The sequence below is a fragment of the Rosa rugosa genome, chromosome 3 (genome assembly GCF_958449725.1).
Source record: "Rosa rugosa chromosome 3, drRosRugo1.1, whole genome shotgun sequence".
NCBI lineage: Eukaryota > Viridiplantae > Streptophyta > Magnoliopsida > Rosales > Rosaceae > Rosa > Rosa rugosa.
This window is the reverse complement of record NC_084822.1, coordinates 44,408,227-44,433,347: the sequence shown is the minus strand read 5'-3', so window position 1 is coordinate 44,433,347 and position 25,121 is coordinate 44,408,227. Positions and strand designations below refer to the sequence as shown.

At 38.5% G+C, this 25,121-nt stretch overlaps 4 protein-coding genes across 5 annotated transcripts; 2 read left to right on the top strand and 2 right to left on the bottom strand.

Moving 5' to 3' along the window:
* Positions 1-736: 736 nt before the first annotated feature.
* LOC133740614 (uncharacterized) lies at positions 737-2,875 on the bottom strand. Its single transcript, XM_062168558.1, has 2 exons — positions 2,842-2,875; positions 737-2,356 (listed from the first exon to the last, which is right to left on the bottom strand). The coding sequence occupies exon 2, from the start codon at positions 2,330-2,332 to the stop codon at positions 1,019-1,021; it is 1,314 nt and encodes a 437-aa protein (XP_062024542.1). The 5' UTR covers positions 2,333-2,356; positions 2,842-2,875; the 3' UTR covers positions 737-1,018.
* A 1,069-nt stretch (positions 2,876-3,944) lies between these two features.
* On the bottom strand, positions 3,945-5,736 carry LOC133737788 (uncharacterized). Its single transcript, XM_062165285.1, has 5 exons — positions 5,407-5,736; positions 4,929-5,115; positions 4,614-4,841; positions 4,293-4,525; positions 3,945-4,209 (listed from the first exon to the last, which is right to left on the bottom strand). Exons 1-5 carry the CDS (start codon positions 5,664-5,666, stop codon positions 4,044-4,046), a joined length of 1,074 nt encoding a protein of 357 aa, XP_062021269.1. The 5' UTR covers positions 5,667-5,736; the 3' UTR covers positions 3,945-4,043.
* Positions 5,737-11,454: 5,718 nt separating this feature from the next.
* Positions 11,455-21,449, top strand: LOC133741545 (uncharacterized). Of its 2 annotated transcripts, XM_062169424.1 has the most exons (10): positions 11,455-11,691; positions 11,800-14,558; positions 15,010-15,151; positions 15,275-15,357; positions 16,548-16,789; positions 17,711-17,797; positions 18,659-18,758; positions 19,137-19,347; positions 19,462-20,288; positions 20,379-21,449. In XM_062169424.1, the coding sequence occupies exons 2-10, from the start codon at positions 11,925-11,927 to the stop codon at positions 21,063-21,065; spliced, it is 5,013 nt and encodes a 1,670-aa protein (XP_062025408.1). In that variant the 5' UTR covers positions 11,455-11,691; positions 11,800-11,924; the 3' UTR covers positions 21,066-21,449. The 2 variants fall into 2 exon arrangements, with proteins under 2 accessions (XP_062025408.1, XP_062025407.1); XM_062169423.1 differs by having other exon boundaries at positions 19,462-21,449.
* A 596-nt stretch (positions 21,450-22,045) lies between these two features.
* Positions 22,046-23,464, top strand: LOC133738561 (small ribosomal subunit protein uS13z/uS13y/uS13x). The gene is made up of 4 exons (XM_062166119.1): positions 22,046-22,200; positions 22,303-22,463; positions 22,808-22,996; positions 23,138-23,464. The coding sequence occupies exons 1-4, from the start codon at positions 22,198-22,200 to the stop codon at positions 23,241-23,243; spliced, it is 459 nt and encodes a 152-aa protein (XP_062022103.1). The 5' UTR covers positions 22,046-22,197; the 3' UTR covers positions 23,244-23,464.
* The last annotated feature ends 1,657 nt before the right edge of the window (positions 23,465-25,121 follow it).

Genomic DNA, 25,121 nt, shown 5'->3' with positions numbered 1-25,121 from the left:
GGTTTTGGCGGAGGGAAACTAGGTGGTGGGGGAGGAGGAGTTGAGTCGTTGTCATCACCTGGACGTGCTATTGGCGACTCAAACTTCTCAGTTAGTGCCATCACTATGCCCTCCAAGTGCTTCACTCTGTTAATTAGTGAGGCTTTCTCAATTTTCAGCACCTCATTTTCCAATAACACATCCTCATTCTCTTCATTTATTCTGCCAATTTCCTTGTCCTTCTCCTCAACTTCTTTTTTCAAAGCACTTAGCTCTTCTTCCTTTCCCTCCAGCTTTCTCTGTAATTCCTTCTTCTCTTCATTGTTCTTCCCTATCTCTGTCTCCATCTTCTCATCCTTAATGTTTCCACTGGTTCTATTTTCAACAATATCTTCTTGCCCATCATTCTCTTTTTCTTTACTTTCTGTGTTTGTATTAGACTCAGAATCTTCTTCCTCTGCATCTTCTTTAACTTTATCAAAGATTTTCTGAAACAAAATTACAAAAGTTGTCAGTGACATAAGCAGTGACAGAAAAAAAACAACAACACAATCATAGACATGCAAAGATACATGCACTGTGACATGAAAATATAACAATAACATGACCAGTGACATAGTCAATGACTTGGTCAGTGACCTGACCAAGACCAGGTCACTGAGCAAGTGACAAGACCCAGTGACAAGACCATTGACCTAGTTTATCTACATCAAATTAACATACCTTCAACTTTCCCATGGTGTTGAAATCCCCTTTTTTTTCTATCAGGGTCTTTAACTGCCACTTTCTTATTCCGTGTTTTTCGGTTTCTCTTCCAGAGATTGGCGGCACTACTCCTGTCTTGTGGCAAAACCAATACTGTTTGGAAAATAAAAAATAAAAATAGAAAACTAGTTAGTTATTTTTCAAACAGCTGCTTACCCATATGAATATCACAAACATAACCAATGACATATGCAAATACAACAGTGACATTGTCAGTGACAAAAACTTGACAGTAACATTAACAGTGACCTAGCCAGTTACCTGTCCAGTGACCTTAACAGTGACATGACACTGATCTAGTTTTTGTACTTACAACAGCATACGACAGCAAAATGATGCATAAACAAATTTTTAACAAGTTACGGGAATTTACCATCACCAATATCACGCAACCTGCCATGTTTTGGGATTCTTTTGCCTTTCGTTTAATTGATTTTTTAAGGAAGTCGCCAACTTCCTTTGCCCAGCTATATTTTCCCAGACTTTCCACCTCTTCACATACTCTTATATAGTCCCAAGATATTGTTCCTCCAGAGTTTGGGAACAGGAGTTTGATGAAAAGGTTCAAGAGTACTAATACGGCAACATTTCTGTCCCGTTTCGTTTTTTCATCCCCTGTTTCTGGAGTTTCTGCCAATGCCTTCTTCAAAGCTTCCTCTGCAGCCGCCTTGTTGATCCTCTGCTTTTTGTCAAAGTATTTAGTCACGAACTCAGATTTGTATGCCCCTTCTTTGGTCTTTGGTACTGATAACCCGGATGCCGGCACTCCTAAAATCATAGATATATCACTTGTTGACATTCTGAATTTCCTGTTCCCAAACACAAAAAGGTCTGTGTCACTGTTGTATGCTTGTAGCAGAAGTGTGATTAAATCATCTGATTTCTTTGCATCCTTTTCTTTAATTGAACCTCCATGGAATGCATCTATCAGCGTTGCAAAGGGTGTTTTCTGCAGCAGCTCTAAAGTACCTTCAGTCAGGTTATTTTTGTTTTCTGCAATTGTTTTCAGAAAAGCAAGCATTGTGCAGCGATACTGCACATAACCCTCTTTTACATATCTTTTCCTTTTCCCTGGGACTTTTTCCTCTTCATCATCCTTTGTATCTTCTTCCTCGTCAGTTTCTTCCTTCTTCTTTGTACTCTCTTTTTTGGTCTTCCTTTTATCCATTTTCTTCTTCTTCTTTGCACGAACTTCTTCTTCATCTTCATTTTCTTCCCTTTTTCTTCTTTTCTCCTTTTTAATCTCATTCTTCTTCTTACTGCGGACTTGTTCTTCATTAGATTGTTCTTCATCTTCAGTTCCTTCCGGTTTTCTTCTTTTCTGCTTTCCAGTTTTCTTCTTTTTATCCTTCTTCGTCTTGTTACGCCGGACTTGTTCTTCATCAGATTCTTCTTCATCTCCAGTTGTTCCTTCCTCATCTTCACTTGATTCTTCTTCATCTTCAGTTTTCTGCTTTCGCTTTTTTCTCTCTTTCAGTTTCTTCCATTTTATCACTTTCAACTTTTCTGCAATTGTTTCTTCTGGACTTTGTCCTTCAGATTGTTCTTCTCCAGATTCCTTACTTTGTTTTCTTTTTAGTTGGTCCATTCCTCGAACTTTTTTAAAAAAATCCTGTAAACAGTTAAGAAAATTAGAATTCAATAGTTATTTTTGACAGTTACTTAACCAGTGACATATTTATGCACATGTTTATGATAGTGACATGACCAGTTACATGACCAGTTACATGACCATAGCCAGTGACCAGTGCAGCGACATGGGCAGTGACAAAGACATTGAACAATGACAAAATGCTGAAATTTTCTCGCATCATCCCACATGTAATTCAAACAAAACTAACATGGAAATTCATTTTGTCATCAAATTCCACATGTAATTCAAACAGAAATCATCATTTTCTCTCATTAGATTCCGCATGTAATTTAAACAAGTCTCACCATTTTCTCATCAGATTCCACATGTAATTCAAACAAATGTCGCATGCAAATTCATTTTCTGATGAGACTCCACATGTAATTGAAATATGTCTTTTCTAATTCAAACAAAACGCAAGCTATTCAAATCAAAATTATATGAAAGAAGGAGGAGGAAGTTACCGGTAAATTTTCGGTAAATTTGTAGAACCCTAGAATTTGGGGTTTAGTCGGTGAATCACTCTTGCTTACCCACCGTTTACGGTGGAGGAAAGCAGTCGTTGTCCGCTGTTTTAGCCGGAGAGAAAATCTTTGAGCAGTTTCTCTGAGTTTAGGGCAAAAATCGTATAAAGTTTCTCTGAGTTTTGAAATTGTGAAAATGAACCAAGAGAAATAGTCGCGCTCGGGTTAGATAACTGCCACTGGCAGTTTACTTGTAGTTGAATGGTTAGATAGGTAATTTCAAACATAGAAAGTGACATAAGCAGTGACTTTAATTTTTACAGGTACTTGTACTTGTTCTATTTATTGGCTCATGACATTAGTTTTTAAAGTTACTTGGCCAGTGACTTGGCCAGTTACTTTATAGGGTACATAAGGACATGAATTTTTTTTACAGTTACTTGCTTTATGTATTGGTTCATGACATTAGCTTTTACAGATTTTTAATTGAAACTTAAACTTTGTTTGTTGTTGTGCAGCGGAACGCTGCAGTTGCGGTGCAGCGGCACGCTGCATTTAAAAATAAAAAGATCAGTTTGGTAATGTCTTGTCTTTTGCTAGTGAGTGACTTTGTCAGTTACTTTGCCAGTGACTTGGCCAGTTACTTTATAGGGTGCATAAGGACATGAATTTTTTTACAGTTACTTTGCCAGTGACTTGGCCAGTTACTTTATAGGCTACATAAGGACATGAATTTTTTTACAGTTACTTGCTTTATGTATTGGCTCATGACATTACCTTTTACAATTATTTTTGCCAAATCATGGCTGATTACTTGTTCAGTGTCTTGCTATAAGATCTGTAGACTTATTGATTGACTCGTTTAGTGTCTAGGCTAGTTACTTGGGCAGTTACGTTGTCAGTGACTTTGCCAGTTACTTGAGACGTACAGTGACTTGACCAGTGACTTGGTCTATGACATACAGGTTGCCATTTCCAGTGACATTCAGTGTCTCTGTAACTTATCCAGTTACTTACTTTAAAAGGTACCTAAGTACATGAATTCGTTTCAGAAGATCATATCAAACAAACTTTTATATACTGAAGCAATATCTGCAAGAAAATATTAAAAAATTGAAATTCCGATTGAACAAATGAATGGATATATATGATGAATCAATTCGAAAAAACTATATAACCTATCCTATTCCCTAAACAAATTTCTACGATTCTTCATGTGTTGAGTTCCAGCTGTGCCTACTTTCTGCAAATGACTTTACAACATGAGCTCTAAACTTCAAAATATCATCCTTTGTGAGCTTCTTTGGAACTCTCCCTTTTTTCGAAATTGTCTCCATTGTGTACATTACAAAAAGTCCGCAATCCAATCTGTTCATCATATAAAAATTGAAGTAAATGAATTTGAACTTTATAATGATTATATTGACATTTTTAAAGAGCTGTGTACTTACGAATCTTCTCCTTGCTGAGGGCTGTCTTTGAGTTCTGTCACTGCCATTTTTGTTTTATAGTTATTCTTGATCCACTTTATGCTTTCTCTCTCGGTTTCAGTCAATGGAACTTCCATCATTTTCAGTTCTTCTTCTGAACTGTTCTTTTCATCAAATTTCATTCTGCATCCCTGTTCCAGCATGTCATCGGCTTGTTCTTTTACTGCTGTCATCCAAAGTTCTACCATGTCAACCTGCATTTCCAACATCGCAACATAATCAATAATATGCTTTCTGCTTAAATTAAATATATGAAATTAGTATGACGAAAGTGTTCCATACCATTTTTTGTACATTTTTAAAGGATTTTCCAGTTGATGATTTTTTCGGTCTTTTTGAATCACAGTGGTACCAGTTCTTTAATTCCTTGTCAAAAATGAGCAGTGTATGATGAAATCCTGATTCATGTGAGATTGGGAACAATATATAGTTGGATCTTGCCAGATTCTGGAACAGTGGTTCGCATAGGTACAGATGTACATAATACACCGTCAAATTTTCTGCAAAATTCTGTTTGTAAGAAAAAAAGAAGACAAGTTATTATCAATTAAGAATCATTTGCTTTGATTGTAGATTGATAATCGTTCCACTACTTACCCAGCACAAGGGATTCATAAAAGTTGGGACATCCAATCCTTGTGATTCTTTCTCCAACAGCTGATCAGTCAAGAGAATTCCATAACATTCGATGCAATTGCTTGCTATCGGTTCGTCCATGATCATGTCTTTTAAATCCTGTCTTGAAACTTGTGCTCCATACTGTCTTCCATCCCAGAAGTATACTCTGCAAAGAATGAATAGTGTAAGTAACATAGATAGTGATGTCGTTTATTTAACAATCACATGTCCAATGACTTGGCCTGGCCAGTGACTTCCACAGTTACATGGACAGTGACTTGGCCAGCGATTTACTTGGCCAGTTACTTTGTCAGTTACATGGACAGTGACTTGGCCAGTGACAATAAGTTTAAAATAGAACTTTCGTCTTGGCCAGTTACTTTGATAGTTACATAAACAGTTACTTGGCCAGTGACAATAAGTTTAAAATAGAATTTTGACTTAATTAAAGTATTACCCTGATGGTGCATTTTGCCAGTATTTCTGGACTCTCCTCTTGGTGTCCTGGTCCATAAATTTGTATACTTTGCTCTCCTCCCAGTCTACGACCTCAGGAGGTAGCTGCTTCTCTTCTTGCTCTTTATTGATTTGTGCATTTTCTGCAGCGTCCATCTGTCTTATTGCTTCCCGAACATCCTCTGGTACATCGTCCAACTTCTGTTGTGCTACCATCTGTTCTAGCCTTTTACGTTCAGCATCTGGCAGTGAGGCCTTCATCTCCTTTTCTTTTTCTTCTTTTTCTTTCTTTTCAGCCTCTTTCAATCTCTGTTCAATCTCCTTTGCTTTCTTCTTTCATTTTGCTTTCACATCCCCCCACCAGTAAATGTTGTCCTTTTTCTGTATTCTTCTCCTATTCTTTAATCTCACAACGTAAGAGTAGAGACCCATTGATGATACAGTTTCACCAGAATGTTGCTCTGTAAGGCGCATTGTTAACTCTCCTGTTTTGTTCTCCTCTGGTGTCTTCTCCTCTTTCTCTGGGCTCAACGTACAAAGTGGAATGCCACGCTCAGCTACAGGACTTTTTACTATCTGAAACATGTCAGCTTGTTTTTCCATTTCTTCGACTGTGAGCATGCAGACTATGGGGATCTGGAACAGTGAGTCCTTTTGCGATGGAGTTGTCGATTGAGTTTCTTCTTGCACTGTGCAGTGAGGTGGAGATTGAGCTGCTGCTGCTGCTGCACATTCTTCGACTGTGCAGATGCCATGGGACTGAGCTTCCTCAACAGTCGATTGATCTTTATTTTCTACGTTTTCAGCAGCCTTAGATGCAACTCCATTTGATTCATTTTTTTCTTCTGCAGAGGTAGGTGGTGGGGAGCTGTGCTGCTGAGCTGCTGTTGAGGTGTGAGTCTTTTGGCTCAACATTTGCTCCAATTCCTTCAATTTTATCTCTAACTCCTTCACCGATGATGCAAGGCAGAAATTGTCGGTCACAAGTGTAGCATTTCGTTCCTCCAGATTCATCATTTCCTCCGTGATTTTCCTCAGTTCCTGTTCCTTTTCGTTCAGTTTTGTCTTCAAATTATCTTTCTCCACAGTGATATATCTTATCTCCTCCTCCTTTTTCTGAAGCTCTTTCTCCCACTTGTTTTTTTCTGAAGTTGTTTCCTGTTCAGCCACCTCAACTTGTAGGTTATCTTCTTTGTTTTCACAATTCTGATCATCAGTTCCTTTTTCCTCTCTTTCCGGAACTGTCTTTGCTTCATCTGATCTATTCTCCTCTTCCTCGGATTCTGATTCCTCTCTATCCTCCTTCAGGTTTTCAAAGATTTTCTGAAAGAAACATATTCAATATGTCAGTGACATGTTATGTGACATGAGCAATGACATGTTTACAACAGTTATGAAGGCCAGTGACATGAAGTGTGAATTGGCCATTGACATGCAGTGTGATAGTGACTTAATCGGTGACTTTTAACCAAGATAGTTACTTGGCCAGTTACTTGGGCAGTGACAACTACTTTGACAGAGAAGAAAATACCTCTAGTTTTTTCAAGCTGTTAAAACTTGTCCAATTCTGTATCAGCTTCTGGATGTCCCATTTTCTCATCCCATGATCTTCGTTCTCCCTTCCAGATATTGGGTTGATTTTTCCAGTCTTTTGACAGAACCAGTACTGCTTGCACAAAAAAACAAAAAAAAATTAGTCATAGTGACTTGACGAGTGACATGCAGTTTGTCTTGATTAGTGACTTGACCAGTTACATCTCAGTCTGACAGTAACTTACCAGTATTATCAGAACGCAGCCCCCCGTATTACCATATGGGCTGCTTGACTCCTTTTTCTTTTTCAAAGTCTTTATAGACTTTTTTAAGAAGCTTCCAACTTCCCTTGCCCAGTCATAAGATCCGATCTTATCCAAATTTTCGCAGGCTTTGACGTAGTCCCATGAAATTGTTCCTCCTGCGTTTGGGAACAGAAACTTGATGGACAAGTCCAGCAAGATTAATCTTGCCACATTTTTGTCCTTCTTCTCAATCCCATCCTCTGTTGTTGGATTGTCTTTCAGCGCATCTTGCAGAGCTTTCTCCACGGCTTTCTTGTTAATTCTCGCTGTGTTTGAAAAAAACTGCTGGACAAAGTCGGACTGATATGCACCCTCAGAAGTCTTTGGGACCAAGTCACCTTTTTCTGGCATTCCTAGGATCTTTGAAATATCTCTTGTCGAGATCCTGAATTTCTTCTTTCCAAAGAAGAAGAGGTCAGTTTCATGGTCGTAGGCCTGCAGGAGGAGTGTAATGAAATCATCAGATTTCTTGGCTGACTTCTCCTCTATGTAGCCACCATGGAATGCATCGACAATATTTCCAAATGGTGACTGCCTGAGCAAATCTAATGTTCTTGCACTGAGATTCTTCTTGTTATCTTTAATTGTGTTCAAGAAACTTATTAATGTGCACCTGTACTGCACATGTCCTGGTTTCACATTTCTCTTCCTCTTTGGTGCTGCTTCAGTTTTTTGAAATAGCACCAAAGAGGAACCCTTGTTTGGTGATTGTTCTACTTTTTCTTCTTCTTCTTCTGTTTCTTCCTGTCTTTTTTTTTTTTGATTTTAAGCTCTTCTTGAGAATCTGCTTCAGTGATGGTTCTTCTTCTTCTTCTTCTTCTATTTCTTCCTGTCTCCTTTTTTTTGATTTCTTCAAGCTCTTCTTCGAATTCTTCTTTCTGTGTATCGTTCGATCGTGTTCTTCATCTTCTGATTCCACCTCTTGGTAGTCTTCGTCATCATCGCTTGGTTCCCTTTCTTTTCTTTTTGTTCTTGCCATTTTCTGATGTTTAAATTCTGTTGAAAAAATAAGAAGGTTAGCATTGAGTTTGCAGTTACATAATCAGTTACGTAGTCAGTTACTTGGCCAGATACATATATTTTAAGTTACATGATCAGTTACATGGTCAGTTACAGCTCATTTCAATGACAACGTCAGTTACATGATCAGTTACTTGGCCAGTTACATATGTTGTAAGTTACAACGTCAGTTACATGACCAGTTACATGATAAGTTGCATGCATTGTAAGTTACATGGCCAGTTACATGGCCAGTTATATGATCAGTTACATGATCATTGACAGGAGTTTAACACACGTTGCCAATGAGTTGGCCTTTTCCAGTGACTTATCTGGCCTTTGACTTGTCTAGCGACCTGGCTAGTGACCTCACTGGCCAGTTTCATTATCTGAGCCTATAAAATATGTATTTGCACTAGCAGAATTTCCATTCAAGTAAAGCCTAAAGCCTAAACAACATGACACACAGTCATTATCTCCATATAAATTGTTATGTTACTGTCCATGTCTCTGTATCAAATCACACCAAAATGGAAACAGAGCCCCTCCAAAATCAAATGATACCCAGTCAGTAGCCTATGTCACTGGCTATGTTACAGCATCAAACTAAAATTTGAAGACAGTCATTGATCATCTCCACTCAAAAAAGCTTTAAATCTTCACTCAAACCAAAACTTGGAATCGAATTGTTTTGTTTCAGAATCAAATGCAGAAATAATTATATCATATTCGACTTATAATTCCAAAACTAAATACTATATCAATGACTCGAAATTAAGTAAGAGAAGTTTCTGAGAATCAAGGCTAAAAGATTACCCGGTCGAGGTAGACGATTCGAGTTCTGCAATTCTTCAAATCCCTAAAATTTGGGGCTTTTTCTGTGAAGTACTTTTCAGAGTCGGCGTTGCTTCACCGTTGAGCAAAACAGTCGTCGGAGAAGGTATGTGTCTAAGAATGTGGCCGCCGGAGATTAATATTTCTCTATTTCGGAGTAGGTTTGAGCGGTTTTTTGAGGTTTGAATTTCCGAAGTAATGTGGAGAAGACGAAACAATAGTGCCGTTTTAGTCTACCTCTTACAAACCGCCAGAGAAAACTGACGGTGGCAGTTTTGTAATTAAATTGAAGTACAGTGGTAGAACGTGAACATGTGACCTTAATTATCATAGGGACATTTGTGCTGTTTGAATTATAATAAGGCACTTCAAAATGACCTTTTTTATCATTATCCCTTTTTTTTATTGCATCAAATCATCAACAGCTGAGAAATACAACAATTAATTTTCCATGAATCGAACTTATGGCCTCCTATTTACGAAAGAAAGACTTATGCCCATATGATACTGGACTCAATTTCCATAATTAGTTATTGAAAAAAAAAATTGTAATATATACAAATGTGACATGCTATGTTTTAGGTGCAACTACCTTGCAAAAGTTGCCATGGTTACTAAAGACATAAAGTCAAACAGTTCAGGAAGTCGATTGAGTTTGTTAAACCAATGATTGAAATTCCTATTAGTAGTCAACAGAAAGTCGTTGAATATGGAACATGTTTCGTTAACTACGATCATCCTAAATTCTTATTTGTCTTCATATACGACTCTAAGTTAAATCACATTTTTTTTATTTTCTTTTGTTTGAAACGTTTTATTACTTAATTGCTATCACCTCAATTCAGGTCCATTTTAATGAAAGATTATTCATTCAAAAAAACAAAAAAAAATTACTTAATTGCTATCATCATCATCATCAAAAAAGATTACTTATATCATCATTCCAATGGTCAATAGATGTTAGTTTTGGCTTATTTTATTTTTTGTCGTTTGTGTTATATTCCTAATTTGGCTCGTAACAAATTAACAATTCCCTCTTCTGTTTTTCTTTTTCATTTTTCCTTTCTTACAATGATATCAAGTGTTATTTATGTATTGCAATGAAATACATAAATATCAGTGACTAAAATAGAAAAAAAAAGAATCATATAAAATCTAGTAAGAGATTTTGAAAATCTGAGAGTGCGTTTAGATGAGAAAATTATGAAATCCGTAGGAATTTATAAATGATGAAATTTTTAACTCCATCAATCTAAAATTCCATTAATTGCAATTTCTATTGTTTTGTTGTATCTATTTAGGATTTGAAATGTGTAATTAATTAAGAAAGTTTAAAATAAATAAAAAAATAAAATAGAAAAAATCCTTGTTTTGGAAATGAAAACTGAATACTGCAAATGAATTCGTAAATGACACCTATTTTAGTGGAAATTGAAGTAGGGAATTTAAATAATGAATTCCTTCGTTTTTTTCCAGAGAGAAATTTAAAATTTCCAATCTGATAATGCCAAACGAGGGAATTAGCTTGTAGGAATTATGAAATCCTTACTTTCAATTAAATTCCATCATTTTTTCCCTTATCCAAACACACTCTAATGTCATTTCTAAATAATAAGTTATTTGAACGTGTTACTTAAACTCTGAAAACTACTAGATGATGTTTGGTGGTTACATAAACAATAAAGAAACCGTTGTTTATTTAATTAACAATAAAATTGTCAATTATGTGCAACAACAACCAGTATCGAAATTATGAATTTCGCTCCATTGTTATTACTTTAAAACTTCGCGCCTCATGATCATAAACAACGCTCCTAAACAAAACCATCATGAGTAGTTGTCGTAAGTTTGATTTTGATGCCTCTGGTTTAGCGAATGAACTTAATTTACAAGAGGTTTTGATTTACAAAATGCACACATGGTACACTCTTTTTCAGATTGAGAGTGACAAAACCCGGATTAAAAACAGAGCAGATATAAGAAAATTACCGTCGTTGTTGATTTCCATAATAGATGACACAAGCAAACCTTTATAACTATTTCTTACCAGATAATTTTCTGACACAAATACTGAAATACGAGAAGCAAATTTAGCAACAAATCTCGTTGACTTACATCTCAGTAAGAACTCAGACAAGTCCTCAAACTCGAGTATTCTTCTTCTTCGGGTGTGAAAGAAACAGTGTGAAGTCAAGAGTGTTGAGATTAAACAAGACCTAGGATTGGGTCTCTCAGAAAACCGATATCCCATCTTCCAGTCGCATATATAATTTTCTTTTTTTTTGTGGAGGGAAAAACCAAGAATTTGACCCCCCCTCCTAAATTAATTAATTAATTAATTAAATCATAAATGAGAGAACAAGCAAAGGTAAAGCTCTATTTCTCTCTCTCTCTCTAAAACCTTAAAAATCCCCAAAGCCCCTCTCACTCTGTCTCTGTCTCTGTCACGTAACTCCCCTCTTTCTCTCACTCTCTGTCTTTTCTCTCCTCAATCCGAAATTTCACAGACGCCGATGTCGGAATCACCGAAGCTCTCTCGGCGCACGTGACTCGCACGGCCTCGTCAGACCTCAGAATTTTCCTGCATTGGCTGACCTCCGTCAGCTGGTGATCTGGTCAGTCCTGTTCTGTCCTTTTTCTTCACTGGTTTTTTTTTCTCAAATAAAATTAATTTTTTTTTTTTTAAAAAAAAAATAATGATTCTTTGTATTGGTTGGTGTCAGTGCTTTGTTTTAGCTGCAGGGTGTGTGTGTGTAATCAAGTACATGGGGGATTGTGGGGGGTTTTGGGTTGAGTGAAGCAATTTGAAGGGGAAAGTGGAACTGGGTTTTTGTGGGTTTTGTTAGAGATGAAAGAGGGGTTGAGATCTGGCAAGTTTAAGGTTGAGAAAGAAAAGGGTTCTTTGAAGCAAACAGTGGTGGGAAACAAAGGGGATGAGGAAACCCCACATTTGGTTTTGGACGGTGGGGATGGACCGGAATTTGATCATGTGGGTGAGACTGGGAATGGTGGTGGTGTTGTTGAGAGGAAAAAGGTGAATGGTCAAGTGCCAATTGTTGGCAGGGTTCTGCGGTCACGGGTTGTGGCGAATGGTGGTGGTGAGGGAGTAGGGGAGACTGGGAAGAAGAGGAGGTTGGTGGATAATGGGGATGATAAGAAGGGGAAGGAAGAAAAGGTGGGAGGTCAAGTGGGGATTGCTGGTAGGGTTCTGCGGTCGCGGACTGTGGTGAATGGTGGGGGTGTCAAGGTGGAGAGTGATGGTGGGGAGATGGAGGATGTGGGAGTTGTGGAGAAAAGGAAGAGGCGGAGGTTGGTTAAGAAGGGTGAAAATGTTGTTGATGATGGTCTTGAGAAGAAGAAGGGGAAGGAAGAGGGGGATGGTAAAGTGCTGAATGCTGGCCGGGTTCTGCGGTCACGGACTGTGGTGAACGGTGAGTGTGATAAGGCGGAGAGTGGTGGTGATAAGGCGGAGAGTTGTGGTGATAAGGCGGAGAGTGATGGTGGTAAGGCAGAGAGTAATGGTGATATGGCGGAGAGCGGTGGTGATAAGGCGGAGAGTGGTGGTGTTAAGGCAGAGAGTGATGGTGGTAAGGCAGAGAGTAATGGTGATATGGCGGAGAATGGTGGTGATAAGACAGAGAGTGATGGTAATAAGTCAGAGAGTGATGGTGTTAAGACAGAGAGTGATGGTGATAGGGCAGAGAGTGATAGTGATATGGGTGAGAAAGAAAATGTGGAAGTAGCTGAGTTTGGGAAGAAAAGTAGGTTTGTTGGTAATGGTGGTGGCGTGGAGAAAAACAAGGTGAAGGAAACAGAGGTGGGTGGTAAAGCTCCAGTTGCTGGTCGGGTTCTGCGGTCACGGACTGTGGTGAATGGTGGATTTATGGCAGAGAGTGATGGTGCTCTGGTTAGGGAAAGCAGACGGAAGGATGTGTCTCACAAGAAGTTCAGTGATGTGAAAAATGAAGGAGAGGATCAGTTGGTTACAGGGTTTACAAAGAAGTTGAAAGGTAAGCGTGGGAGACCACCCAAGGTGAAAAAAGAAGAAAATGGGAGGTCGGGTGATGGACTCAGGAAGTTGAAAGGTAAGCGTGGGAGACCGGTGAAAAAAGAAAGGGAAGAGAGTGATCTCTTGGATGGTCGGTTGAGAAAGAAGTTAAGATCTGGGCAGAATAGTAGTGAGAATTTGAAAGGAAATCTTGACGAGGAAGGAAATGTGTACTTCAAAAGAAAATCGGGTTCAAAGTCACAAGAAAGAGTGAAACCAAGTACAGTAACTAATGATTCATACCTGGAAAGGAAGAGGATTAGGAAAGAATTGGATGTGAAGGCCTCTTCTCAAGTTAAAAGGGATACAAAAGGAAGATATGTGGAGAGTGAGGACAGTGAGGATGGGGATGAACATAAAGAACCGAAACAAAAACAAAGCGGAGATAATAAACAGAGAAGCAAGTCGAAGGATGGCATACGTGAGCTAAAACAGGCAGTGAGTGAAAAAATAGTGAAAATGATTCTGGCTGCAGGCTGGACGGTCGAGCGTAGGCAGAGGAATGGCAGAGAATACATGGATGCAGTGTATGTATGTCCAGCAGGAAAGACTCACTGGTCAGTAACCAAGGCTTACAATGCTTTTAAAGTGGGTTGTGAAAATGGCGATCCAATGACTTGTAAGGACGGTTTCAAATTTACGCTGATACCACCAGAGGAACTCAACATGCTACAGAGGGTAGTTAATAAAAAGGTGAGGAAAAATAAGAAGAAGAAGAAGAAGAAGGGAAAGGGTAAAGGACAGGGAAACAGTAATGGAAAGCAGAAGGCAAAGGATGGGGATGTATCAGATGAAGGTATTGAAGAGAAGAGGAAAAAGAAACTGGGTAAGTCACTGAAAGGGAAACATTTGCTTCTTGAGAAGGATGCATCAACAAGTACAGCATGCGAGGGAGAGCTGTGTTTGGTCCAGCGTCACAAGCGGCAGAAGACTCAGAATAGAAAGCGATGTGCTTTGTTAGTTCGCAACTCTGAGAATGTGGATTCTGAAAATGATGGCTACATACCATATGATGGGAAGAGAACAGTACTTGCCTGGATGGTTGACTTGGGAACCCTGTCACTTAATTCAAAGTTGAAGTACATGAACAAGAGGAAGAGAAAAGTGCTGCTTGAGGGTAAAATTGCAAGAGATGGAATTCATTGTGGTTGCTGTGACAAAACCATCTCACTTTCAGAATTTGTAACTCATACCAGAAGAGATTATTCTGAGCCTCTTAGATATATATTGACAGACTCTGGGTCTTCCCTTTTGCAATGCCTGCTAAACTCATGGAATAAACAGGAAGAGTCTGAACGTTGGGGATTCCACTTTGTAGAGGTTACTGAGGAAGACCCAAATGATGATACATGTGGGATCTGTGGAGATGGAGGAGATTTGATCTGTTGTGACAGTTGTCCATCAACATTCCATAAAAGTTGCTTGGAGATAAAGGTCTGTATTCATTGTCAGCTGGTTATAAAGTGTTCTAATGACATGCATATACATTCCATTTATCTGTGTCTCTTCTGCCTCACAATGCCATTGTAAATATTGTAGAGGACGGGGTTTTCTGTTCACATTGTGATATATGTAGCATTGTTGAGGTGCCACTTTTATCTGATTGCTTGCTGGGATGTCCTGAGAGTTAGCAGGAAGCATTTTATTCTTTTCTGTTATAGAATGGGAAGTTTCACTGGTACTTTAATGTCATTAATAAGATGCCTACTCTGAGGCTAGAATAACTTGTTTTTGGTTGTCATTCATTGCTCAATCCATTCTAGTTGCTCTACAATAGCATATCATAGAAGTATCCAGAATGGATTGATGTGGCTATAAATTGGAGTTTGTTGATGTCTTAGCATTTATTCTTGTAGATGAGAACTCTAATTCTTAACTTCTGCAGAAGTTCCCATCTGGTGACTGGCACTGTGTATACTGCTCATGCAAATTCTGTGGGATGTTTGATGAGAATATGTGTCAAAGGGACAGTAGTGAGAATGTGGTTGCGTCAGCATTACTTACCTGCCATTTGTGTGAGGAAAAATGTAGTAACTCTACCTCCAAGACCTATTTCTTTCTGTGCTTGATTTTCTTTTCCTTTCATGTCATTATTATTTCTAAAATAACTACCTTTGGCAAAATATGATAGCAAAGTTTTCTTTTTCTAGATCATCCATGCTGTATTCAGGCAAAGGATGCTGTAAATGGTGATTCCAGCAGTCCATCCTTCTGCGCAAAGAATTGCCAAGAGGTATTACATTTGAGATCTGTTGCTGGAACTTTAGTTTGGGATTGTTGATATATGTGTTGGGTTGCTGCATGAATCTGTAGCTTCACTTACTATTTGTTGTAGTATAAGCTATTTGTCTGTCCTGATTTGCAACAGGGTTTAAATGATTTGATAGCTTATCTCTTAATGCTTGAATGGTAGGAAGATATCTGATCATATCTTATGAAGTAATTATTGCAGTATATATGTATATCAGAATACTTAAAGATGCTTGCATGGTGTAAAATGTTGATTTAATTAGGAATTCAGGCATTTCAAATTTTAATGAGCACATTCAGCTTTTTAATGTGCTCGATGCCAAGAGCATGTCCAATGAAGAAGGGAAGTGAAAAACGTAAAAAATTGTATTTGATGACTTAGGTGGCAAATGGACATTTTGCAAACTTTTACTCCACCCTAAATTTTCTATGCGCATATTTCTTTATTATACTTTGTAATGTGGGCCCCACATGACGAGAGAAATGTTGGAGAGTTAAAAACGGCAAGCGAAGGTTATGAACTTTTACCAAATAAAGAACTTTCAAGAAAGAGTTGATGCAAGTGACTTCAGCTCCTTTTCTCTTTTTTTCTTCTTCTTCTTCTTCTTCTTTAACTTTGCCCAGAAGCTACTCAGATTGACATTGGCTAGAGTTAGTCCAAGTGATTCGTTTTTTATCTTTGGAGATGTATAATCAAAATTTACATGTTTTGAAGATTTTTGTCTCCAAGATATTTAAGTCGCTTATGTAGCCTGGATGTTCTATCATACTCATATGCATGCATGTGGAGAACACAATTGAAATATAACCAGATTTGGAAAACAGAATTGAAATATAACCAGATGTGGGGTACACAATTGAAATACAACCAGATTTGGAGAACACAATCGAAATACAACCAGATTTGGAGAACACAATTGAAATACAACCAGATTCGGATAAACAGTTAGATTTTTAAGAATACTGTGTATCGTCTTGAGGTATAGGCTTGAAAATAGGTTTGAAGTAAAAAAGATGTACATGGTTAGAGAGTGCATTTTTTATTTCCCAAAAGGCAAACCTGTTTCTTTATTTTTGTCCCATTGTTCTTTAATCGGAGAGATTTTCTTTTGATTTTCCTCTAATTTTGTGTTCTCTGTCTATTGTATTAACTGGTCATTTTTGTCATGCCAGCTATTTGAGAAACTGGAGAGGCTTCTTGGAGTTAGACATGAAGTGGAAGAAGGGTTTTCATTGACTCTCCTTCGCCGATTTGATGTGGGTGATAAACCACAGAAGGTTGATTGCAACTCAAAGCTAATTGAATGCAATGCCAAACTGGCTGTTGCATTTTTAATAATGGATGAGTGTTTTCTGCCTATGGTTGACCACAGAAGTGAAGTCAATCTGATCCATAACATTCTCTATAATTGTCGGTAAGCATACTTTAGTCTCTGCTTTGTGTTCTGTTTGGGTGTTAAAAGTACTATCAATTGTTGAACATCAATTATGCCAATTCCAACTCGAAAGCCAAACAAGATAAATAAAAAATGTTACTATGGTGTTCATAATTTATCAACTGTTTAATTGAAGTTTAAAGTTGTTGCTGTTGGAAACATGCACCTAGGTAAAGTGAAGCATGATTTTCTCTAATTGGTGTTTAATACGTATATGCTATGTCCATTTGAGTGAATTCCAATATCTTTTTTCAGAGTAATTACGCTACTGTCTTAATATCACATCTGAAGCAAATAATATATAAGAATTATTAATATTTTCTCCAAGTCTGCAGTGTGAGACACATGTTTTAAAGTTGTGTTCGTTTTTCTTCAATTAATTTGGCCACAGTAACAGTCTTCCCAGCAAACCTATTAAACTTTTCTTGTACCACAGTTCAATTTTCGGTTAAGGACAAGCTTTAGTAAATGTGTGGAGAACATCTGGGTAGTGAGGAGATGTTCCCTCGTTTGTGTAGCTTTGTATTTTTCTTTTCTCATTCTTACTTGTCTATCATAAGATCTTGTGCAAGCTGCCATTTTTGCATAAATGAAAATTCTTTGTGATATATGCCATTCAAAGGCAGTTTTTGGAGTAGGCCATATGGAAGTCAATATCTTTGTAACTGACATGTATTCTATGAATCTATGTTCTGTATGGAGGTTTAAACATCTTTCTCTTTGTATTTGTCTTTCTTTTTTTCCCTGTCTTTTTCATGGAAAAGTTTGACAGAAGCTTGGAGATTCTTTTTATTTTTCTTTAAATATATCTTTCGACCTATAGAAAAGATCAATTAACCTGTGGTGTTGTTGATTAAAAGATATTTTGTTTTTGTTCATTTGTTATTTTGCTATTACCAGGTCAAATTTCAACCGACTGAATTACGGTGGTTTCTTCACTGCAATTCTAGAGAGGGGTGATGAGATCATATCTGCCGCAACGATCAGGTATGTCTCTGCCTACATATGCTTTCATAAATTTATTGCTTGCAACTTGCAACAGATTGAATTGGTAGTTTCTTAGTCATCTGCAAATTCAAACAAATTAGTTTAGTATCGACTGCAAATTAAGTCTCACTCCTAAGGAAAGAAATCTTGGAGTTGTAAAGCTTTGTTTTCCAATTGCCTTGTTAATATATATATAAATTTTTTTTTTTTTAAATTGCCTTGATCAGTTTAATGGTATCTGGCTTGTAAATGATATCGAGAACGTTGGTGTCTCTCTGACTGCTGTGAACATTAAATTTTTTGCGTAGCCATAGAAATTTCTAGTTGTCAATGCTGATGGTACTTTCATATGCAATCCAGGCAATTCTGGGAGCGATGTAGTTGGTTAAGATTCATATTCCATATTTTATTGCCTCCCCTGACCTAATATCAGCTCTTGAATTTTGATATTGTCTTCATCAAGTTTTGGATTCTGTGTTTCTTTGTTGCTATATATTCAATGCAGAAACTGGGATCTCTCTCTCTGCGCTAAGGATTTTTTAATATCCTTTTTAAAAATTTACAAACCTTTTAGCAGATTTCATGCTGGATCTGCTTTTGCTGCTCTATAGTGATACAAGATATCCTGATTTATGCTCTTCCTGATTTGCATTGCTCATTTTCATTATACATTGGTTTGTTGATGTGGTTGTGATTGAGATCTTCCTTTAAAGCACAATTGCCTTACTATATCCTTATACCAGAACAGTGCCTCCTTGATTCACCTATATGTTGCTGTAATCCTAAGAAAGTGGTAGCATGAATTTGAGAGTGCTTGTATGATGCAATGTTCTGACATTATTTTACTGCTTGGTCAATCAGAATCCATGGAAACTATCTAGCAGAGATGCCGTTTATTGGAACCCGCTATATGTATAGGCGTCAAGGAATGTGCCGCCGGCTTCTAAGTGCGATTGAATCTGTAATGTTCATCTCAAATCTATTGCATCTTGCTTGTCTTTACATGTGCTTTAACCTATGACTTAACTTCAAACTTTCTTTTCTTTTTATTTCGGGAGTTGAAAACGTTTTTGCAAGTTGCTGCCTCTTGATTTCACGGATCAAAATATGGTTAAGATTTTCTGGTTTCATAGCTTATGTCTACTCCTCGGTATCTGAAATTATATTTTTCCCTTTTTTTCATTTGAGAACTTGTCATACTATAAAGTGTTGTTTATTTTATGTCTATTGGAGTAATTAGTTTTGACAATAGAGTGAAAATTCTTCTTTGTCCTTGCTCCTCAGTGTACTGATTCATAGCATTGAATCTCTTTTTGTGCCATTTTTGAACCATGATCAGGCTCTCTGCTCTCTGAAAGTTGAAAGATTGGTCATACCTGCAATCTCAGAACTGACGGAAACGTGGACTTCTGTTTTTGGTTTTAAGTCCCTTGAAGAATCAAGCAAGCAGAAGATGAAGAACATGAATATCTTGGTTTTCCCTGGTGTAGATATCTTACAGAAACCATTGTTGAACCAGTTAACAGAAAAAAACAAGAGTCCTGTGAAAGGTACTTAGTAATGCAGTATTACGTGTTTGTGAAATGCTTGTGTGAGTCTGGTACATTCTTCTGTCTACTGTATGTTGTTGGTATAATGTATATGCGATATGTTTTCTCTTGCAGGTTTGAGTTTTGCCGATCTCGAGCATCACAAAACCATTAAGGATGTGGTATGTAATACTGAAGAGGGACGTTTGGCTCGATCTGACAGTGAAGCAACTGCACCTTGTGTGCATGAAGGAAATGATGAGCTTGCTGCTGTTCAATCCGACACACAGCTTCTCTGTGATGTTTCTCGTGATAATCTGGAGAGCAAGACCAATACTATCCCAATTCCTACTGATTCAGTGTGTGATGTTCTTGAACCAACCAAAGAGATAAATGAATGCCAAAATTCTGCCTCTGTTGCTGATGTGAGGGCATTGGAATTGGTCACCAAACAGAACCAGCCGGAGCTGTTATGCAATACTGCTGAGGGTTTCTTGGCTGGATCAGATGCTGAGGCAACTGCATCCTTTAAACACAAGGCAAATGATGAACTTGTTGCTGTTCAATCTGATACACAGCTTCCTTCTGGTGTTTCACATGATAATGTGGAGGGGGAAAACAATTCTATGACAATTCCTACTGGTCCAATTAGTGATGCTCATGAACAAACTGAAGATACACAGCTTCTTTGTGGTGTTTCTCATGATAACCGGGAGGTAAACAATACTCTGACAATTCCTACTGGTTCAATTAGTAACGGTCATGAACAAACTGAAGAGAGAAATGAACATCAAAATTCAGACTCTGTTCCTGATGTTAAGGAAGTGGAATTGGGCACCAAACAGAACCAATATAGCATGTCTAAAGTGGAAAGGAAATCTGATCTTCATCCTGAAGGTACTGATTCTGCTATAGAAGTTCGTTGTGCTTTGGGGGAGGGTACTGAAAACATTGACCGTAAGGTGAGAATGGAAGCTGACATCGTTAAACCCTTTGCTTCATATGAAGAATTTTTTTGCCCATGTACTGAAAATAATGCTACTGAACTGCAGAATGTATCTTTAGTTCATGAAGCCAACGTTTCCAGTGAAAATATTGTTCGCACTGGTTCAGAGATTACAACTCAGATATCTCATGATGCAAGGGACCATAAGCATCATGATTCTCAACATCTGCAGGTTGAAGGATCTATTTTCCGTTCAGATGAAAATCTGCTTGAGACTTTTGAAGTGGAGAATAACCATTCTTTTATTCAGCACACTTCTATAGTGACTGAAGGGGTGCATCCAGAATCTATCAAGTGCTCCGACTCTAGAATTCTGACCAAAACTGGCAAGGTAGCCGGTGATGGATTTCACCAGGCTGCTGCGTTGACTCATGAAGAAGCAGATGATTCTAAAGGACATTCTACAACTTTGCTGCTTGGTAGCAGCATTATTTGTACCTCTGGCAATGGGAAGAACACTCACAAAGTTGTCTCAACTCCAGCTGACAACAACTCTCATCCTTCTTGTGGGGCTAATATCAATAGTAATGGGAATTCCAATGCCCCTGATGTCCCTGGTGTCTACTTCACTTCCAATGGCGCTCATATGAACACCAAGTCCTTGCAGCAATCTGATATTGATAATAACAGTATCAGACAGCCCAACTCGAGCAATACATGTGCATCTGGTGGGGGTAACTCATTTGGTCCTTCAGAGGTGACAATTTTATCAAACCAGGGCCAGGCTAGTTGATCTTATGTTTATACACTGACAGGAGGCTTCTGGTAGCAGTCTCTAACAGAAGAGTAACATTATTGAAAAATTGATAGCTCATTTTTGTTATTGTTAGAAGAAAAGAACTACAGTTTTCGGCCCCTCATTGTTAGGTGGTGAAACCTCATACACCTGGTTATGGTCGTTTTCATATCATTCCCATCGTAGTGTTGGAAGTAAATATATAATTCCGTTACCCATACACAGTTGCTAGCTTAGTGCAGTGGCAGGATTAGAAGTTAGACGCCTTGGAGGGCTGTGTTTCTTTGGCCTCTAGGTGCTTTTTGTATATGAAAACTATCCATTGCTTGAACTTGAAAACAGAACTTCATTCTTATGCTTTATTACCTTGTTGAAGTTTTCTTTCTTCTCTCTTTACCATACTTTATCACAGTGATGGTGATAAACTCGTAACAAGGTGGTTCCAGGCGAACAAGCTCCCCTCCCAACAGTTACGTAAGTTTGGTTTCTATGAAAAGTGTCAAAATCATTAGAGCTTTACGGTTTAGGGTTTTACAACACAAAATGGATCATAATATTCGAGATTATGGTGCGATCTCAACCTCAGATTTTTAAGAACCGGTTGAAGTCTTTATTTTTATTTTTTTTTTATCGATATCACACAATTTCTAGAAAAGCTTTCGTGTCCGGAGGTCATGTCAAAAGTCAAAACGCTTCATTCTCTCTGGTCATTAAGAATAGATTGAAATTTAACTCCAAATCAGCGTTGGCAAGATTCAAACCTGGGTGTGGGATTTCACACCTGGAGGCTCTTACCAACTGGACCACCACAGGTGGTTGGGTTGAAGTTACTTACAAGGCCATGATCGCTGAAATTAAAACCGCGGAGAGCTCTAGTAGCTTAGACATAGTGTAACTAAGCAGAACATTAAAATGATGCCGAAAACTAAAGAAAATAGTTGGGCCATTTTTGGATGATGGGGCCAGGCCTTGGCCCGTGGAGGTCAGTTTTAATCAGGAGTATATAAAGCATTTATCAAAAGGTGGAAGCCGCTAATATTATTAGGGTTTGGTGTTTTCTACTTCCGCCTTCAAGCTCTCTCACACAGGCAAGGAGCTGCTCAGAGCCTCGAGATCCAAAACCCTAGCCATGGTCATCTCTCTCTCTGTATCTTTATCTCTATGCTTCGCTAAATTTGAACTTGGAACTGTTTTTGCCTAATTTGTTGAACTGTTTGGGAATTGGAAAATGCAGTCGCTCGTTGCCAACGAAGAATTCCAGCACATTCTGCGTGTGCTCAACACCAACGTCGATGGGAAGCAGAAGATCATGTTTGCCATGACCTCCATCAAAGGTATTGGCCGCCGTTTGGCCAATATCGTCTGCAAAAAGGCCGATGTCGACATGAACAAGAGGTAAACTTTCTCATCAATACCTCTCCAATTTCATTTCATTGATTGTGTATGATATTTAGAAACAAGTTTCTCTTGTTCGAAAGAGATACCGGTTTCTCGATTATTTGTTGATATTCGTGTAAGCCGGACCAATTTGCTGAAATTTGTTAGCTACCTAATGGAGTGAATAGTTGCAATGAGCATATTTGATGGTAGAATGTGTTATCTAAGCGAAGCTCCCAGTCGTATTTCCGATGCATTATATGTGTTATGCGTTCTAATACAAATTCTACTGTATAAGTTGTGCTATCTGTTTGCAATGTAGTGGGATATGTTGGGTTTGATATGTGGTTTTGTCGTTGCAGAGCTGGTGAACTATCTGCTGCCGAGATTGATAACCTCATGACAATTGTTGGGAATCCTCGCCAGTTCAAAATTCCAGATTGGTTTTTGAACAGAAAGAAGGATTACAAGGATGGCAGGTATTCCCAAGTTGTTGCCAATGCTTTGGACATGAAGCTGAGAGATGATCTCGAGCGGTTGAAGAAGATCAGGTTTGGTTTTAACTTCTGACTAGCGTTATTGGGAAGAATTGTATTTTTGATGTGTTTTGTTCCTGTAATAATGTTGCATTTCTTGAACTGGTTCTCGAATTGCTTGAAGAGTGTTGTGATGATTCTTTTCTACCGTGACAGGAACCACCGTGGTCTTCGTCACTACTGGGGTCTTCGGGTACGTGGGCAGCACACCAAGACTACTGGTCGCAGGGGAAAGACCGTTGGTGTCTCCAAGAAGCGATAATCTGCTTGCACTTAACCCTTCTTATGGCCCTTTCTGGATATTTAGCTTGAAAATTTTGCTGCTTTAGTATATCTGGCAATATTATTTGAGTTATGAACCTTCATATTTTGGATTATTTCCTGGTTGCATTTTGTATTGTTAACTCTTCCTATTTTTCTTTTCATTGCAATGATGATGTTTTAGTCTATAACAGAATCTTAAGCACCTTGTTTTTTCTACCATATTCATTCTTCCTATATCCCATCATTAATTACAAATGTATCGCTCCACTTGTGTAAGTAGAACACTATGGTATTGAAATGAAAGAACCTTTGATGTTACGTTTCTCTCACATCTCTCTAGAACTGACCAGTCCTCCCCCTTCTCTTTCTCTGAATGCCAAATCTAGATCACCCTGATCTCGATCTATGGATTTGAAAATCTGGGGCACAGCACCCTGGGTTTCATGTTTCCTCAGCCTCTGCCCACATTTTCAGCCCTCCCCCTTCTCCGAATCTATGGGTTTGAAAATCTGGGGCACAGCACCCACCCCGGGATCCAGGTTTCATGTTTCCTCAGCCTCTGCATTTTCTGTCCTCGATCCTTCCATTGTCCTCTCGCACTCCAATCTGCCATCCCCACTACCTCCCCTTATGCGATGAAAATGTCAACCCTTCCCTTCGGATCGATGTCTAGTAGATGAAAATTGGTTTCTGATCTAGCGTAAGTTAACCCAGCTGAAGGAGTTGGCAGCAAAGTCTTCTTCACGATGGCCTATGACTGCGTGTTTGATGGATGGCGATTGGAAGAGGTTGCGATTTGTGGTGGTGTATTTTGTGTTTTTGTTGTAGTGTTTATACTAGTAGGCCTGGAATCGGTTCTGTTTTTGGCTTTTTTTGCAGGAATCAGTAAGATTTTTTCATTTTGGTTCGGTCACTGTTTTTGTCGGAACCGCGTTTTGGATCCGAAACCGTATTTTTCGGTTTGGTTATTGATTGTAACCGGTTCCTGTACACAACAAGAAAAACACCCAGTTTTGCAGTCTCCCAACTATTCACAGCCACATATACAGAACTACAGAAGCAGTAAAGCAGCAGGGTAAGGGGCAATCTCATTCCCTGGACCAGGGCTACTTGAATTCAAAGCCATCTGGTGTTTGGGATTGAAAGTAAGGGTTGGCCGATCGGGTGTTTGGAATTTGGGATTTCAGATGATCGAATGAGGATCGGGGGTTTGGGATATGTTGATTCAGATGAACTTGGTATTTGAGTATTTCTGGGTTTTTGAATTGGGGAAGAACAAAGAAGTGAAGAACAATTAGATACTTCGATATCGAAACCGCTCTGATCAAAATGGGGTTGTTCAGTTTGTTGATCGAATATGGGTTATGGGCTCTAAAATCATGCAAATGGGCTTTTAAAACGTTATGGACTTATGGGGGTATATCACTTATATGGGCTAATAGGGACTATGACCAGTTCCTTCGGTTTCTTATAGTTAGAAAAATGTAGAACCAAAACCGAACTGAAAGCTGTCAAACGGTTCGGCTCCAGCAAAAAGTTATGTTTTTTATATGCAGAATCAGACAGAACCGCCTATTCCGGTTCGGGTCGGCGTTGTTCTACCGGTTCCCGGTTCAGAAATCCCAGCCCTACTTTATAGGTTCCCTTGTGGGCGGTTAATAAGTCCCTACTCCAACAGATCTTTCTGCCCAGGTAAGGTTACAAATCGCGCATTCATGCCGGATTCTTTCAGTCGGAGAACATTGTCTGAGGTTGGTGATGCTGCGAATCAACATGCAATATTGTCTCATGTGACTAATGAGGGCGAGGTGACGACTTGGTCCCAAGTTATTCCACCAAAGCCTTGAGTTGTATTGGAATGCCAACGTTTATTTCC